Below are 18313 nucleotides of genomic sequence, written 5' to 3'. Positions count from 1 at the left end.
CTTCAGGCCAAACTAGGCCCAATTTTCTTTATCAGCTCTTCGCTTAGAACAGATGGAACAGTCACAAGTCCTACTTAAATGCCACTCTTAATACTGAGAATACTTTACAGACTCAGTAACTGACTTACTCTCTGTTCCAATAAAACAAATGCCTATGGATTATCAATCACTTGAAATTTTAACCGCCAAGGCTGAGAAAGCTACTTCAAGGAATATATTTTCTAGAAATAATAATATACCAGAAGATATATTAACTTATATTAGAATTCTTGCCGATACTTCTGCTTTAAAACAATTCATAGAACTTGGAGAAGCCCTGAATGGGTTCCACCAAACTCCAACCAGTGGTATCTCTATTATATACGGAGAAGGATATAATTATAAATGGAATGTCAAAATTTTTACCCCCAATGTACAAATCAAGGCACTTTGGCATTAGGATGCGGATGTTAGTCACTTTACTCTTTTAGAAGAGCTAATATTCATTGTGAAACTTTTGAACACAAAAAACTACAGGGGAAGATTAATCACACCCTTCACCCTAATGGACTTTGGTCTTCTTAATCAGCTATGGGTCCATGATTTGGATGCCCTACAAAACTTCCCTTACAAACTTGGCACAATACTTCAGCATATACTTGAAGAAAATGAAATTTTTGTTTTATGTTTCTTTGACAACTCTGCTCCAGAATAGCTTAATCTTAAAATTGAGCCCGCTAGACATCTTGTCAAACTAGACATACAAGGTGTCAATGTTCAACTAGTTACTTTTGAAGATTATCCTTCCAATCCGGATAAAGAATGTACTTCTAATAAATCTCTTGAAGAACAATTAAAATACTGGAGGTTTTCTATACAAGGATGTTCTTAGTTATGGGACCCCTATCAAGATCTGGAAGAATATACACTGGCTAGAGAAATTTTTATTAAAAAATTTACGGGCCAAAAGACATGTGAATGAGTTTCTTTCCTTTTAAACATACTAAGCACATAACATTATGCCATTATTACCAAAAGAAAAGCAAAACTTGGTATGACAAAAACAACTCAATCCCTTCACAAGGGCAATCCACATCAACGATCCCTGCCTTTATGTGATTTGTAGAAGAAAATCTCATCAATATGATGGAGATTTGACTCTATGCCAATAGACAACTGTCCCAGTAAATATTCTCTCTTGTCAAGACAACTTAGCATACTCAATGAACAGTAGAGATTCGTTCTTGGCAAGATGACTCAGAAAGACACTAAAGGCTCTTAAGAAGATAACGACCTCTCCCCTCCTTTTTCCTCTCCTCTATAAAACCCCTCTAAGACTTGCGTGTCAAGGCATCCAAAAATTGTCCCAACTCTTGTAAGTCTGTTAGTCTATAAGCAAGCTCTAGTAGCCTGTTTGTAAGTGTTTACTTTCAGTAATTTCTTTCCTATTTCATAGTTCACTTTGTAACTTTCATCTTTCATCTACCCAACGTGATATTTGGTGTTTAAACACAGTTAATCTGGGTTCAATTAAATTGGACATGAGTCCACTTAACAAATGAACATTGGAATTTCTAGTTGGCACTTTAATATATATGGTAAATTGGGATTGAAAGCATTGATTGGGTTAAATACGGTTTCCCATTTTTCTCAATTTCTTAGATGTGTAAGGCTTTCTACAAAAACTTAATATATACATTATATCACTATTCAACCAAGTATAACCATATGTTCTTTTCCAAAATAAAATTGTGTAATAAATGTACAATAAGGGAAAATGTGAGGGAATAATTAAGATCAATGGGTAAAAAACTTCTATCAGTGTTGCAGATATCTCTGATTTATCATTTAGCAAGTCGATAAGATATCATTATAGGACAAATAATAGAGGAATGAAATGGATATGAACTTTTGGAGTCTTGTTTGATGTCATGATAGGCTAAAATGAAAATTTTAGCACATTATCTACAATCCATTGTATTTCATAGGTCAAGACTGTTAGGTAGTTATGAAAAAATATAAAATGTTGTTGAAATGAAAATGTTAAGATAGATATATGTGGGTTACAAGAAAAGATAAAAATAAAGATGATTATTCATATTTGAATAATTAGACTCTAATAGATCATAAAATGAGAGGAGATATGTTAAGCTAATTAAAAAATGTAAGGGGTGGAGTGCGATCTAAAAAATAATAATGTAATAAAAGTGTTTTGCAAGATGTTAAAATTACTACCAATGTAGTGTCGCATAAAGCTCATTGGATGAATAAGATTATCCTAAATAGTTGGGGTCAAAGCTTGATAATGATGGTTATTAAATATTATATGAATTGGGCTTTTACCTTTTTTCTGAGTGCTGGTTTAAAATGGCTTTAAATACCAATTTCTGGTTGGTTTCTAGAATCCTCATCGTCATGAAAAATGGGCAAACAGATCATTGATGCAGTTCAGTTTGCATAATCTTGTAGCTGAATGACATTTTTCATGCATTGCAGGGCGTACCTGAACAGAAACTGAGGGCCCATTTGGGTTCCTTTGGAGTTACAGGCAACCTAGCTCTTCAGCCAATGTATACATTGTCAGGTAATTATCAATTTGGTTCACCTATTAATTAAAGAGGAAGAATAGTAGTTTATGGTGGTGTAAAGCATGATAGTGCAATACCCCAATGTTCAGAGATCATTATGTTATATTGGGCCAAATTTTGTGTGGTGCCATTTATTTTCAAAATCCTGAAAGGGATGTCCATATTTTGATTACTATCAAAGTGGTACCTTATCACTTTTAATATGCCCATTATCTCTATTTATATTGATTTCTTGGAAAATGAACAATTTCTTTGAAATTGTTCACCTTTGTCAGCTTGATGCAAAAATGAGCCTATTTTCACTTTCCAATATTCACAGGTGTAGTTAAGTAAGATTTTGCTGCAAATTAGAAAAAGCGAATAATTTTATTCAAGCTATTTAATTTTGTTAGGTTAAGAATTTCAAATATCAATTTTCAGATTTTGTAGAAGTTTTAGAATTATATGAGAAATTTTAATGTTTTTTTTTGCTTCAAATTAGCAAAAAGGTATGGTTCAGTAATGTTCATGTTTCAATAACTCAATAATAAAAAGGGGTATGATGGGCATATTTGAGCGTGATAGGGCTTCCCTTCGATCCTAGTCAAAATAGGTTGTCGCTTTGGTAATTTAGAAAACAAGGCGTGCCATTCTGATTATCGCCTATTATTGTTTGAGCACTTTGCATGTGTCTTTTATAACTAAATCTTGGTACTGAGAAGTCTACTTATATTCACATGAATTCATCATCATTATCTTAGTTTTAAGCTTCACTTCTGCTTTCTGTTTCAGGTGGTCAAAAGAGCAGGGTAGCATTTGCAAAGATCACTTTCAAAAAACCACACATCATTCTCCTTGATGAACCATCAAACCATCTAGTAAGTAAATCAAAGTCAACCATGCAATTTTCCTTGTTACACATTTAGTTCAAAGCAAGTCCAATTATAACAACCATGGAATGGTTTGAAAACCAGATTTATTTAGTTCTTATGTCTTATAAACTAGATGATTTTTTTGTTAAATTTACTTTTCTTAATTTCTGAACTCTGAACATTCTGAGCGAACAAAATTTCATTTATTAATTTGAAACAAAGACCAACATCTCTATCTACATCACTTTTCAATATGTTTTTTTTGCTGATTTTGTTGCATTGGGCCTAAAATATGCTGGCCCCTTGGAAATTCTTTCATGTTGTGGCAGATGGAACTAAATTACTTTTAAATGATCCTTGTAGTACTTTTAAATAAATCCTGTCTAGAGGAGGTGCTCATTTATTTAGCGTTGGGCCATTTATTTAGTTAACCCTTTGTATATTTTAATGCGGGCAAGGATTAAAAAAAAATAGTAGGACACATGTTTGATCGATCTTTATAACTTTGACGCAAGATTTTAGTCCTAGATGTATTTTCTATCATTGAATTGCACTTGGCTGAGAGATCTATTCATTTCATTATTGCAGGATTTAGATGCTGTTGAGGCACTCATTCAGGGTCTTGTGATCTTTCAAGGAGGGGTTTTAATGGTATAATATCTCACCTTAATCCTTTAGATTTGATTTCTTTTAGTCTGGTTTACTTGGGTTGAAACACTGGAGTGAAAGGGTCACCCAGTTGCACATGGAGCATGAATTGCTCGTGCATTTATTTCTGTCACTCCCCTCATTGTCCTCCCAAGTCTGCCAATTTCACTCGCGTGTTTATTTCTGTCACTTCCCCCCTTATCTTTCCCCCCAAGTAAGCCTAGTCTTAGCCTCTACGCAGCAGCTTATTTCTGACATTTGATTCAGGTGAGCCACGACGAACATTTAATAGCCGGAAGTGTAGGCGAGCTGTGGGCGGTCTCAGAGAGCAGAGTGGCACCATTTTCAGGGACTTTCCAGGATTACAAAAAGAAGCTGAAGGCTTCTGGATGAGAGTTCTCGGTATCCGCTGTTAATGCCCTTGACTCCACTCACAATTTTATTGCTCCTTTTTGTTGTTTGTATCAACTCTAAAGAAATTTAATGTTTAAATTCTATAGAAGGTTTAGTAGAGATGCTAAATAAACTAAAGTTCAAATATTCTTCTATTCCTAAAGGAAATAGACTCGACTCATGTTAATTATATTCTTTAAAAATAATCAATTGTAGTTCCAGTTGATGTTTAAATGATCTAGGAAACTGTTAATTATATTAATGATATATCCTGGCAAACTATTATAGTGCCAAGTCACGAGGAAAAAAAGATTGACTGTTTTATGTTCAGAATTATGCCTGTTAAATTTATGTAGCCGAGTGGAATTATTTGTTGGATTAATAGAAGATACCATTTATTTCAAGCAGTTCAGTATTGCCGGTTTTATGATAAGATATAATTAGGTAAATTATAAGGGTATTTTATTTGTGTAGTGACCCTGTGTATGAGGATATTAGATATCCAACAAAACATTTCATCTGTTATAAATTATCCTAAAATCTATTAGAGTATAAAACACAGAAAAAGTTACATTTAAAAAATTTTAAAAAATGACATGGACCTACAATGAGGGTCGTGATCTGTAGTATAATAATTCTCTCTCTATATATATAGAGTTTACTATTATCTTACGGACCATTCATTGTGAAACAATAGTTTGGTCGAGGTGTCTAGAATTGATCCAGATGCCTTAATTATTTTTTTACTTTTTGTTATTTTTTAGTCTAGATGTCTTGACGTATGCCAAAGGGCTAAAGCTAGGAGAGATCAATTATTACTTCCGAAAGGTCTAATTATAAGATTGCGGGTAAAGTGTTTCAAGGAACCATTAAATGAGTTAATCAAAGAACATTGGGCGGACTATGAGCAAGGAGAGATCAAGATAATCACAACTGCTAGTCGTGACCTAATTCACGTAATCAGGCATAACAATCCATGACTCGATCGCGCATAAGCATGATAACTCGTTCATGCATGAAGATTTAAGTATTTTAGATTGTTTAATGAAGCATGCGACTTGGGACTCTAATTGTGCATGCATTTATTTTGTTTTGGGTTCCTAGATAGCTTGCACGAGGCATGTCACATTGGGACTCTAATTGTGTATGTACTTGTACTTTTCCTTGTTCGCTCCCACTATATAAGGGAGGGACATCTTAGTATGAAACAACTTAGTTTTTGATGAGATTGTGTGCTCTCTTAGTTCTTGAAAGGACTTTCTGAACTTATCGAGTTTACTCTCGTGGCGTTCAACCCATTGAAACTTATTACTCCGGGTGTGGTGTTTTTTTCCTTTGTAGACTTGGTTCGTGCCAGTTCTTCGTTATGGGTCAAGACTCACACTCTTGTCATATAGTTCTTAGGACTCTATCCACCTTTGTCTCAGGTTCCATCTCATTTGTTGGTAGGGTTCGTATCATCTGGTATCAGAGCTGCGGTTCACAGGCAAGTGCAAATCTATCTTTACTTGTTCTGCCAAAAGCAAAAAAAAAAAATCGTGAAAAAGAAGAAGAAGAGAGCGCAACGAAAAGACAAAAAAGAAGAAGAAGAAGAAGAAGAAGAAAGCGCAGAAAAAAAGCTGCTCGTGCGAATTGAAGTAAATTGTCTTCAACAATCCCTTTCTTGTTTTCCTTATTCTCAAACTTCTACTCTTTCATTTTCTCTTAAAATTTTGTCATCATAAGTTTCGGTGGTATCTTTTGAATTGCTACGTGATATTCCGATTGATTCTAGAGTTTGATTAAGAACTAAGAGATATCATCAATTGAGAGCTTACCACCCAAACGTGAGTTGAGTGTTTGTGAGGTTTTCTTTCATTTTGCAGCCATGCCCAACAACCAGGAGGATGGAGCAAATGAGGGGGCTAGGCCACTTCCGAATTTGCAACTGCAAGCATTAATGGGGGAGATGCAGCGAATGATGAGGGCGGAATTAGAATCTATCCCTGAGAGGTTGGATTAGGTGGAGGATGGGACACCAAGAAGACATCAACAAGACCATATTATTAGACCACAATGAAGACATGCCCAAGGGATTGATGTCGAAGAAGATGAAGAGGTCATTGTGGAAGACTTTGATGAGCAAAACTACAATCGGGGCAGGATTGAATATTGAGGAAATAGAAATGGAACTAGAAGAAATAATGATTTAAGAGGGGATTAAGATGAAGATTTCAACCTTCCAAGGGAGAAATGACCCAGAAACTTACTTGGAATGAGAAACTAAGATGGAAATGGTATTTGAATATCATGAATTCTCAGAGTTTAAAAAGGTGAAGTTAGCTGCCATTGAATTCACTGGTTATGCTATTGTTTGGTGGGATCAAGTGGTGATGACTTGGAGAATGAATAGAGAGCAACCTATGTTCACTTGGGAGGAGATGAAAGTGCTCATTAGAAGGAGGTTTGTACCCAGCCATTATTATAGAAGCTTATATCAGCGGCTTCAAAGGTTATCTCAAGGTTCCAAAAGTGTGAGTGAATATTTCAAGGAGATGGAGTTGTCCATGATCCGAGCTAATGTCGATGAAGATCGGAAAGCCACCATGGCCAGGTTTTTACATGGTTTAAACCTAGATATTGCTGATATTGTTGAATTGCAGTATTATGTTGAGTTGTCGGACATGATCCACCAAGCACAAACAGTGGAAGAACAACTCAAGAGGAGAGGATTAGCTAGGAAGGGACAACCAATGACTACTCATGACACATGACAGACAACTCCAAGAAAGGAGGAACAACCTCAAAATAAGCCAAAGTTTGAACCATTCAAGAAGCCCAAACCCACACCATCTACTATTCAAGGTAATCGCGAGCCCATTTCCTCCAAAATTCGTGATATCAAGTGTTTTAAATGTCAAGGGCATGGTCATATATCTAGCCAATGTGTAAACAAAAGGGTGATGGTAATAAACACCCAACGTGAACTTGAGTCGGAAGATGATGAAATAGTTGAAGAAGTGCCACAAAAGGAGGACAGTGATGATGAACAACATGCCGCTGTTGGAGACTTATTGGTGGCCCAATGAGTTCTCAATCTACAAGCTAAGGAGGAAGAAGGTAATCAAAGGAAGAACTTGTTTCATACCCGTTGCTTTGTCAATAACAAGGTTTGTAGTGTTACTATTGATGGGGGGAGTTGCACTAATGTGGCAAGTACTGATTTGGTGGAGAAATTGTCATTACCAACTCGGAAACATTTGCGTCCTTATCGACTCCAGTGGCTAAACGATTGCGGTGAAATCAAGGTAACAAAACAAGTCTTGGTAGCAATTTCCATCGGCAAATATGAAGATGAGCTGTTGTGTGACGTGGTTCCCATGCATGCATGCCATTTATTATTGGGGAGACCTTGACAATTCGATCGAAAGGTAACACATGATGACCTCACAGATAGGTATACTTTTACTCTGAAGGGCAACCTATTATTCTTGTACCATTGACTCCAAGACAAGTATGGAGGACCAGTTGAGATTACAAAAAGTAAATGAAAAGAAGAGAGAAAAAGAAATTGAGAGAAAAAAAGTTGAGAGAAAAGAAGTCGAGGAAAAAAAAAATGAGAGGAAAGAAAATGAGAGGAAAGAGACAGAAGGAGAGGGCAAGGGAAAAAAGGAGAGAGAAAGAAAAATAGTTTTTATGCAAGAAAAAGTGAGATCACATGAGCTTTGTTTTCAAATCAGTTGCCCCTTGTCCTTTTTTATAAGGAGACATTCTTGAGCACTAATGACCTTAACGGTTCTTTGCCTAGTGTTATTGTTTCTCTCTTACAGGAATTCGAGGTGGTCTTTCCTGAAGAGCTTCCGCATGGTTTACCTCCAATTAGAGAAATTGAGCACCAAATCGACTTCATATCTGGTGCATCCATTGCAAATCGACCTGCCTATAGAAGCAATCTGGAGGAAGCAAAGGAACTTCAGAAGCAAGTTAATGAATTATTAGAAAAGGGGTATGTTCGAGAAAGCATGAGCCCTTGTGTCGTGCCTATGTTACTAGTTCCCAAGAAGAATGGAACATGGAGGATGTGTGGATTGCCAGACCATCAACAATATCACGGTAAAGTATCGCCATCCAATTCCTAGGATTGATGATATACTTGATGAATTGTATGGTTCTTGTGTGCTCACAAAAATTGATCTTAGGAGTGGATATCATTAGATTAGGATGAAGGAAGGTGATGAATGGAAAACTGGTTTTAAAGCCAAACATGACTTATATGAATAGTTAGTAATGTCTTTTGGCTTAACTAATGCTCCTAGCACTTTTTTGCATTTGATGAACCATGTTTTACATGTTTTCTTAGGAAAATTTGTAGTTGTGTATTTTGATGACATTTTGATTTATAGCAGAAGCTTAAAAGAGCATGTTACACATTTAAGGTTAGTTTTGAGTATGCTAAAAGAAGAAAAGTTTTTTTCTAACCTCGTTAAATGCTCCTTTTGTATGGAGAAAGTCGTGTTTCTTGGTTTTGTTATTAGTACTAAAGGCGTTAAGATGGATGAGGAAAAGGTAAAAGCAATCCAAGAGTGGCCAACACTGACAACAATTAGCCAAGTGAGAAGTTTCCATGGTTTGGCCAACTTCTATTGACGACTTGCTTGTGATTTTAGCAATATTGCAGCTCCTCTTACTAAAGTCATCAAGAAAAATGAGTCATTCAAGTGGGGAGAGAAGCAATAGAGGGCCTTCAACACTTTGAAAGAAAAACTAAGTTCTGCTCCTTTACTAATCCTACCAGATTTTTCTAAAACCTTTGAAATCGAATGTGATGCTTCTGGTGTTGGTATAGGTGCTGTGCTTATGCAGGAGATGAGACCCATTGCTTACTTCAGTGAGAAGTTGAGTGGAGCCACTCTCAACTATCCCACATATGACAAGGAGATGTATGCATTGGGGAGAGCATTGGAGACATGACAACATTACCTATGGCCAAAAGATGATTCACACAGATCATCAATCTCTAAAGCATTTGAAGAGCCAACATAAGTTGAACTCACGCCATGCTAAATGGGTAGAATTCATTGAGATATTTCCTTATGTGATCAAATACAAGCAAGGAAAGGAGAACGTAGTTGCTGATGCACTATCTCGAAGGTATGCTTTACTGTCTACTTTAGATACGAAGTTACTTAGATTTGAATATATCAAGAATTTATATACTAACGATACTGATTTTTCTGATGTGTTCAAAGCATGCAATAAGGTTGCATTGGGTAAGTTCTATAGGTATAATGGGTTTTTATTTCGTGAAAATAGATTGTGTGTGCTTATACGTTCGTTACGTGAATTGATCACTAGGGAAGCCCATGGTGGTGGTTTGATGAGTCATTTTGGCGTTACTAAGACTTTAGGGGTTTTACAGGATCATTTTTTTTGACCTCATATGAAACATGACGTGGAAAGAATCTGTGAGAAGTGCATCACTTGCAAACAAGCTAAATCTAAATTGAAACCCCATGGCTTGTATACTCCTTTGTCTATACCTAGTGAACCTTGGACTGATATTTCAATGGACTTTATTTTGGGATTACCCCGGACCAAGAGGGGGAGAGATTCAATTTTTGTTGTGGTAGATAGATTCTCAAAAATGGCACATTTCATTCTATGTCATAAAATCGATGATGCATCGCATATGGCTAAATTGTTCTTTAAAAATATTATTAGATTGCATGGCATGCCTAGGACCATTGCCTCTGATAGGGATACAAAGCTTTTGAGTTATTTTTGGAAGACTTTGTGGGAAAAATTAGGAACTAAATTATTGTTCTCTACTACGTGTCACCCCCGAACTGATAGGCAAACTGAAGTGGTCAATCGAACTTTGTCCTTTTTTACTTCATGCAGTCATTAACAAGAATTTGAGAATATGGGAAGATTGTCTACGTCATGTTGAATTTGCTTACAATAGGAGCATACATTCTGCGACTCAATTTTCTTTATTTGAAATTGTTTATGGTTTCAATCTTTTGTCACCATTAGATTTGATTCCTTTAGTTGTAAGCGAGCATATAAACTTAAATGATAAGCAGAAGGCCGAATTCGTAATGAAGTTTCATAAACAAGCACGACTGAATATTGAGAAAAGAACCTAGCAATACATGCAATAAGCTAACAAGGGGCGCAAGAAAATTGTGTTTGAACTAAGAAAATGGGTTTGGTTGCACCTCCGAAAGGAGTGATTTCCGAACAAATATTGTTCTAAACTTCTACCTCGAGGGGATGACCCATTTCAAGTATTAGAGCGCATCAATGATAATGCCTACAAACTTGAACTACCAGGTGAGTATAGCGTACATTCTACTTTTAATGTTGCTGACTTATCCCTGTTTGATGGAGGTGGTGATTTGAGGACAAATCCTTTTCAAGAAGGGGAGAATGATGTATGCCCAAGGACTGAAGCTAGGAGAGATCAGTTATCACTTTCAGAAGACCCAATTACAAGACTGCGGGCAAAGCGTTTAAAGGAAGTACTAAATTGGCTAATTAAAGAACATTGGGCGGACTATGAGCAAGGAGAGATCAAGATAATCACAACTACTAGTCGTGGCCTAATCCACGCATGAAGACTTAAGTATTTTAGATTGTTTAATGAAGCATGCGACTTGAGACTCTAATTGTGCATACATTTATTTTGGTTTGGATTCCTAGATAGCTTGCATTAGGCATGCCACATTGGGACTCTAATTGTGCATGCACTTATCTTGTACTTTTCCTTGTTCTCTCCTATTATATAAGGGAGGGACATCTTAGTACGAAGAAACTTAGTTTTTGGTGAGATTGTGTGATCTCTTAGTTCTTGAAAGGATTTTCTGAACTTATCGAGTTTACTCTCGTGACGTTCAATCCATCGAAACTTATCATCCTGGGTGTATCGTTTCTTTCCTTTGTAGGTTTGGTTTGTGCTAGTTCTTGGTTACGGGTCAAGACTCACACTTTTGTCATCTAATTCTTGGAGCTCTATCTATCTTTTTCTCGGATTTCATCACAGTTGTTGGTGGAATTCGTATCACGTCTAGAATTGATCAAATGCCTCGATTCTTTTTTTATTTGTTTTTCAAAATAAAAAAATTCTTAAATCTTAAATTCTAAACCCCTAACACACATATCATTTTTGTTAGTTTTAATATTTTTCTTAAATCTAATTGGGTTAATTTGGGAGCTAAAAAAAATAAAAAAACTGCAGAGGCTTGGATCAATTTCAGACACTCTAAGTCAGGTTTGGAGGAATCTACAGCGTATATATATACTAATGTGAACTGCAACATTAGTAAATTATAATTATTCAAAAATTCTTAACAGTCATGGTGCAACGGGACGATGATTAAATTGAAATAATTGATGAACTAATTTAATTTAAAAATTTAGTTCAATTAATTTGAAAATTTATTTTTTATTTTATTGTTTTTGATTATTTCAGTTTAATCAATTTAATCTGGATTTTAAAATTTAAAATTTATTTAAATTGATTAAAGCAAGTCAGTTTAATGTATGAGTCGGTCATTGCGAAGTTGTGACTTGTTAGGATGATAAATTAGATAGTAAATTTGGTAGTCTAATGTTTACATATTGAAGGAGCAGTCAATTACGGATAATTCAGTTAATTTAATTCGTTATCGAATTAATTAATTTTATAACGGTTGATTTTAATAATTAATTTTAAATCGGTATTTATTCGATTTTAATAATAAATTTTGGTGGTTTAGTTTGTCCAAAAAAAAATCTTTATTTAGGTTGGTCTAACTGAATGTTCAGCTCTATTAGGGTCTAGAATCAAACTCCCTATGTTAAGATGACCGGCCGAACAACATGTTGAGCCATGCATTTGATTCGATTTCGTCAAAATGTACCAAGTTTATTTGCTCGCACGAGCTCATGCTATTCGTGTATCGGCACTGGCAGTTTCTCCGCACGATCAGTAACCATTTGTTTATCGGACGGACGAGGAAAAACAAATTACACGAGTCAATTAAAAGGACATTTGTGTATTGATTTTTTGATCGGTAAAATGAGTTTGCTTTCCTTCTGGGCTAAATCCAAGGAGTCAACAATTCTCATCGCGGGCTAGCAACAACAAGCAGAGTCTGTGCTGAAAGCACCGTAATAAGCTCAAGATTTTGATATATAATTAAGGTTAAAATTAGATTTGGTATGATTTAATAAGTTTGTGTTAAGAGTGCAGAGCAGATTACTTGATAGATATATAATAAAATTCTGATTGAAATCAGATATTGGCTAAGTCTTAGTGGAGTTAGGTAAATGAAGTCTCGACCGGACATTACACAGAAGTTAAATCCTAGTTGGGAGCCAATCTAAGTAAATCCTAATTGGGAATTAGGTGGATCAATTTCAAGTGAAGTTAGTTGGAAGTTAAATTTTAGTGCCACTCACGGCTGCCATTTAATCATCATTGCATGCCAGACTTATCACCAATCATTGCTGTTAATTTGATTTACGCTGTCAACCCCTAATGTGATTTTGACAAATTCACCATTGACATGGTGCATGGAATTATATATGTAACACGTAAGGCAGGCTACGCCAAACAACAACTCTTTTAAGAAAGTATAAAAGACTGATTCCTGCTCGCCGACACACCAAACAACAAATCCAGTCTTGGAAAATTCTGTTTGTCAATTAGAACTCTTCTTCCAGTTATAATTAATTAATAGCAAAGTCAAACTCTTCCAATCAACAGCTCCCTTAGGCCAGGGCCATGTCAACGCCTCCCACCCTCTCTATATAAATCCACTTTATGTGCTTCATCAATAACAAAAACCAGAATCCTCTTCTCTCTTCAACGATTCCATGGCTTCTGATCTATCCCTCCTGCTTATTGTTGCTCTCGTTGCAGCTTTGTCTTTCTCTCAAGCTTTAGCCCGTGATCCAGGCGCCCTTCAAGACTTCTGTGTTGCAGACAGCATGTCCAAAGGTATACTAATTACCTAGCTTACATATATGTATATTTGTTACCTTAAATCTTTCCCAACATATATATGCATGGAGATGATCGATGATTAATTTATATACATGCTTCAATGAATTTATATGCAGTTATTGTGAATGGATTCACTTGCAAGAATCCAGAACTCGTTAAAGTTGATGACTTCTTCTTGTCGGGCCTCAATGTGCCTCGTAGCACCATGAACAAAGTTACTTCCAATGTGACGCTCATAAATGCAAATATAATTCCCGGCCTCAACACTCTTGGCATCTCCATGGCTCGAGTGGACTATGCCCCCCGCGGTCTCAATCCTCCGCACATCCACCCTCGTGCCACAGAGCTCCAAACAGTGTTGGAAGGCTCGCTCTATGTTGGATTCATAACGTCCAATCCCGAGAACAAGTTGGTGACCAAAGTGCTTAACAAGGGTGATGTGTTCGTATTCCCTCAAGGCCTAATTCACTTCCAGTTCAATCTTGGTCGGACGAGGGCTCTTGCGATGTCATTTCTAAGTAGCCAAAATCCAGGACTAATCACCATCGCCAATACTGTCTTTGGGTCAAAGCCAAACATCTCGGATGATATTCTTTCAAAGGCTTTCCAGGTGGATAAGAAGACTATCGATTGGATCCAATCTCAGTTCTAGAAAACCAACGAAGGTTAATAATATCATATCAATATTGTTGCTTATTCATTGCATTTGTATCTGCAATAATTCATTCTTTGATATATATATCCATGTTTGTCAATCTCCACAAAAGATAATTTATAATAAGTATGATATGTATTTCTGAAGAAGAACGTTATGGGATTTTTTATGGCTGTCAAAAACCATAAGTTGTGAGCAATTGTTTGATGAGCTAGGGCAAGTATTGGTTATTTTTAATATATAGTTAAAAGATGAACCCTTAGCTTGAACATGATTCGAAAACATGAATTACAGATAAACTATCTAACATGGCACAAGAAGACATGCATATTGATACGACACGTAAAGGAGGGACCTAGGGGTTAGACAGTCAAAAGTTAAGAGCACGTGACAGTCAATATTCAAGAGGGCATGACAATCAACAGTCTAGGAAAGATGGGAGTTAGATCGCCTCGTGTCATCAGCCGCATAATTCCCGGTCGATCACAATCAGGGCAGGTCCCCAGATTTGAGACATAAGACGAAGCTTGGACTAGTTCCTGGCCTGTCCCAGACTGATCGGATTTTCCCGGCTCGGACTTTATATATGGTCTTGGTACTTTTACTAAAACAACTCCCGACCAGCTCTTCAGTAATCAAATCATGAAAGATGGCCCCTCGCCATAGTCTTAGATAAACCCGGTCGGTTCACCATAGCTCATCTTCTTCATCAAGGCTCAGTCCTGGTAGCATATCTGAGCAGTCATCCTGAGCTGTCTGTAGCTGAACCTGGGTAGGAAGGAAAGCACTAAGTGACAACAATGTCAGAGAATTATAACCTCCAGTCAGAGAATAATTGTCATACGTCAGGGAATATTCCAATGGTCTATCACTCCCTGAGAGTGGAACCTTCCTTCTACCAATAGGAGGTCGTCGTACATCCTCTCTCACCCGACATGCCCTGACACCCGACATTTTCTGATAGCAGTCAGGCTCAAAAGGCATGCAGAGTCATACAAAAAGGGAGGTCCTCTTCTTTTGCCAAGTACACACACATCCGCACTCGTCTTCAACAGTTCTTTTTTCCATCGTACACTATTTTTTCGGGGAAAAAGGACCTGACTTGAACGTCAGAGGGCATATGTCGGGGACTTTTTCCCTGGTTTCTGGTCTCTAATGCTCCGGGTGCTTTTCTGAGTGTGTCCAGAGTCTAAGTACCACCAGTTCTCCTACTATACAGACTTTGGGGTTCCATGTCGGGGTTTGCTTTTCCGACGCGCATACACAGGGTGCATCAAAGTCGCCTCTCCGTCAACACCAACACCATCTCCACCGACCTCCGTCTGATTCAAATTCTGGACAGGATCAAATTTGGCGTCGTCTATGAGAATCTTCTCCACTTATTTTAGAATGTGACGATGGAGGATACTGGTAAGATCAATGTAACCATGACAGCCGAAGAGTACGAATTATTCAAGGAAGCCAAGAGGCGAGCAGCTTCCGAGAGGCATACAGCCGCTTCACAACTGTTGGGATTTTCGGGCCGTAAAACCCATTTTTTGGGTTACAAAAACCCCGAAGTCTTGCCATGGATCCGTGTGAAGATATATAAAAATTTTACATGTACATGTTTGTTATCCTAGATCTACCTTAGATCTACATGAAAAAGGAAGTATACCTTTGAAGCGAAGTCTTTCGCAAATCCCGCTTGTCCAAGGTCCGTCGGATCTCAAGTGTGTTCAAGTGTGTACACCTCTAGAAGTATCCACACGAACAAGAGATGGAGAGGAAACCTTAGAGTGTGCTAGCACCCCAAGGAGTCTCGGCAATGGAGGAAGAGAGGGAGAGAAGAAGAAGAGAGGAGGAAGAAGATGACCTCTTGAATTGAGCACACAATTGCATTCAATCACATCTAAAGTGGTCGGCCACTAAAGGAGAGGTTTTAAACCTCAATGAAATACCAAGAGCAATGAAATACCAAGAGCAATGAAATATATTAGACTGATTCCTGCTCGCGAATCTAATCTTGTAAACTTCTGCTTGTCGATAAGAATTCTTCCAGTTTAAAGCAAATTCAAACTCTCCCAATCTACAGCTCCCACAAGGCATTGCCATGTCAACGCATTCATGGCCTCTCTCTCTATAAAAATCCACTTATGCTTCTGCGGTTCTGCCATAACGAAATCAAAATCCTCCTTAATCAAGCTCTCCCATCTTAATTACCTTATCTCTCTTCAACGATTCCATGGCTTCTGATCTATCCCTCCTGCTTGTTGTTGCTCTCGTTGCAGCTTTGTCTTTCTCTCAAGCTTTAGCCCGTGATCCAGGCGCCCTTCAAGACTTCTGTGTTGCAGACAGCATGTCCAAAGGTATACTAATTACCTAGCTTACATATATGTATATTTGTTACCTTAAATCTTTCCCAACATATATATGCATGGAGATGATCGATAATTAATTTATATACATGCTTCAATGTATTCATATGCAGTTATTGTGAATGGATTCACTTGCAAAAATCCAGAACTCGTTAAAGTTGATGATTTCTTCTTGTCGGGTCTCAACGTGCCTCGCAGCACCGTGAACAAAGTTGGTTCCAATGTGACACTCATAAATGCAAATATAATTCCCGGCCTCAACACTCTTGGCATCTCCATGGCTCGAGTGGACTATGCCCCCCGCGGTCTCAATCCTCCGCACATCCACCCTCGTGCCACAGAGCTCCAAACAGTGTTGGAAGGCTCGCTCTATGTTGGATTCATAACGTCCAATCCCGAGAACAAGTTGGTGACCAAAGTGCTTAACAAGGGTGATGTGTTTGTATTCCCTCAAGGCCTAATTCACTTCCAGTTCAATCTTGGTAGGACGAGGGCTCTTGCAATGTCATTTCTAAGTAGCCAAAATCCAGGAGTAATCACCATCGCCAACACTGTCTTTGGGTCAAAGCCAAACATCTCGGATGATATTCTTTCAAAGGCTTTCCAGGTGGATAAGAAGACTATCGATTGGATCCAATCTCAGTTCTAGAAAACCAACGAAAGTTAATAACATAAATATTGTTATTCAATGCATTTATTTCTACATTAATTCATTCATTGATGTATTCATGTTTGTCAATCTCCATCAAAGAGATTCATAACAAGTTTGATATGTATTTTTGTAGAACATTACGGATTTCTTATGGTTGTCGAAAACAATAATTTGTGTTTAATTTTTAGAAGAGTTAGGGTAAGTATTGTTTATTTTTAACATATAGTTAAGAGATGAGCCCTTAGCTTGGACATGATTCAAAAACATGAATCCCAGATACATTATCTAACTTGATATAACAGGACATGCATATATAAACAATGTAAGATGACTTGCTTAATCTAGCTAGTACATAAGATATGCAACAAGAAAAGGAGTTATTGTCAAAAAGCCTTGCATGTTGATCAAACTAGTCGACTAATAGGTGTTTTTTTAGAATAGTGGGCAGTTTTTTTTTATTTAAAAAAAAAATGTAAACCTTGTAGATATACCTTTTTGGCCAAGCTCTTGGATATAATTGGAGGTAGTCCATGAGTAAATGCTGTTAGTAAGAGTCCTAGAATTAATCATATGATGATTGCTATATAGACTCGATGTATCATATTCATATATATATTTATAAGGCATTTGTTTATGGTTATTATACTTATTTGTATTAGTGCCAAATAACTTATAATAGCGTCCTTGAGTAGAAGATTCTTATCTATATCAATCGATTGGTTGAATTGATAGTGAGATGATATAGAGAACACTACTCTTAATCATTCCTAGTCAAGTATTAATATTCAGGGACAATGTTAATGCGATGAGACTAGCATGTAGGTCAACTCGATGACTTGATCTCACGAGTCATGAATATTGGATATCAAGTTGACACATGGGTATGCATTGGAGAATGTATACTGAATGCCCCGCTATGAGAAAGTATCATGGATCGTTATATGAGTGTCATGTACTTTCTCATGTGACTATTAGTATGACTATCAGTCCTTGAACCTGAAGTCACCATGGTTCTCTACATAAGAAGTTGCATACTTTGGCTTCTTCAAAGGTCACCCGTAAATGGGTGGACTATAAAGGCGACTACTGGGTATGTAACAAATTATGCGGAGGGATGTGAGTGATGTAGATGGGATCTATCCCTCCTATATGACGGGAGTGACATCATGATTCTTGATAGAGTGAGACCACTAAGTGCATGACCATGCCCAAATGAGTC

At 37.1% G+C, this 18313-nt stretch overlaps 3 protein-coding genes across 3 annotated transcripts in view; all 3 read left to right on the top strand.

The window, feature by feature from the left end:
• LOC122031825 (ABC transporter F family member 3-like) overlaps positions 1–4693 on the top strand; it is a 41433-nt gene extending 36740 nt beyond the window's left edge. The window contains exons 15-18 of the mRNA XM_042590998.1: positions 2476–2563; positions 3339–3424; positions 4007–4069; positions 4334–4693. Of these exons, the coding sequence (XP_042446932.1) occupies positions 2476–2563; positions 3339–3424; positions 4007–4069; positions 4334–4459 (363 nt within the window). The 3' untranslated portion in view covers positions 4460–4693. The remainder of the gene's footprint in view (positions 1–2475; positions 2564–3338; positions 3425–4006; positions 4070–4333) is intronic.
• Positions 4694–13277: 8584 nt separating this feature from the next.
• LOC122030898 (putative germin-like protein 2-1) lies at positions 13278–14209 on the top strand. The gene is made up of 2 exons (XM_042589943.1): positions 13278–13424; positions 13547–14209. The coding sequence occupies exons 1-2, from the start codon at positions 13301–13303 to the stop codon at positions 14080–14082; spliced, it is 660 nt and encodes a 219-aa protein (XP_042445877.1). The 5' UTR covers positions 13278–13300; the 3' UTR covers positions 14083–14209.
• Positions 14210–16092: 1883 nt separating this feature from the next.
• Positions 16093–17104, top strand: LOC122030897 (putative germin-like protein 2-1). The gene is made up of 2 exons (XM_042589942.1): positions 16093–16433; positions 16556–17104. Exons 1-2 carry the CDS (start codon positions 16310–16312, stop codon positions 17089–17091), a joined length of 660 nt encoding a protein of 219 aa, XP_042445876.1. The 5' UTR covers positions 16093–16309; the 3' UTR covers positions 17092–17104.
• The last annotated feature ends 1209 nt before the right edge of the window (positions 17105–18313 follow it).

Source organism: Zingiber officinale, chromosome 11A (assembly GCF_018446385.1).
Source record: "Zingiber officinale cultivar Zhangliang chromosome 11A, Zo_v1.1, whole genome shotgun sequence".
Lineage (NCBI taxonomy): Eukaryota > Viridiplantae > Streptophyta > Magnoliopsida > Zingiberales > Zingiberaceae > Zingiber > Zingiber officinale.
This window is presented reverse-complemented; position numbering and strand designations above follow the sequence as displayed.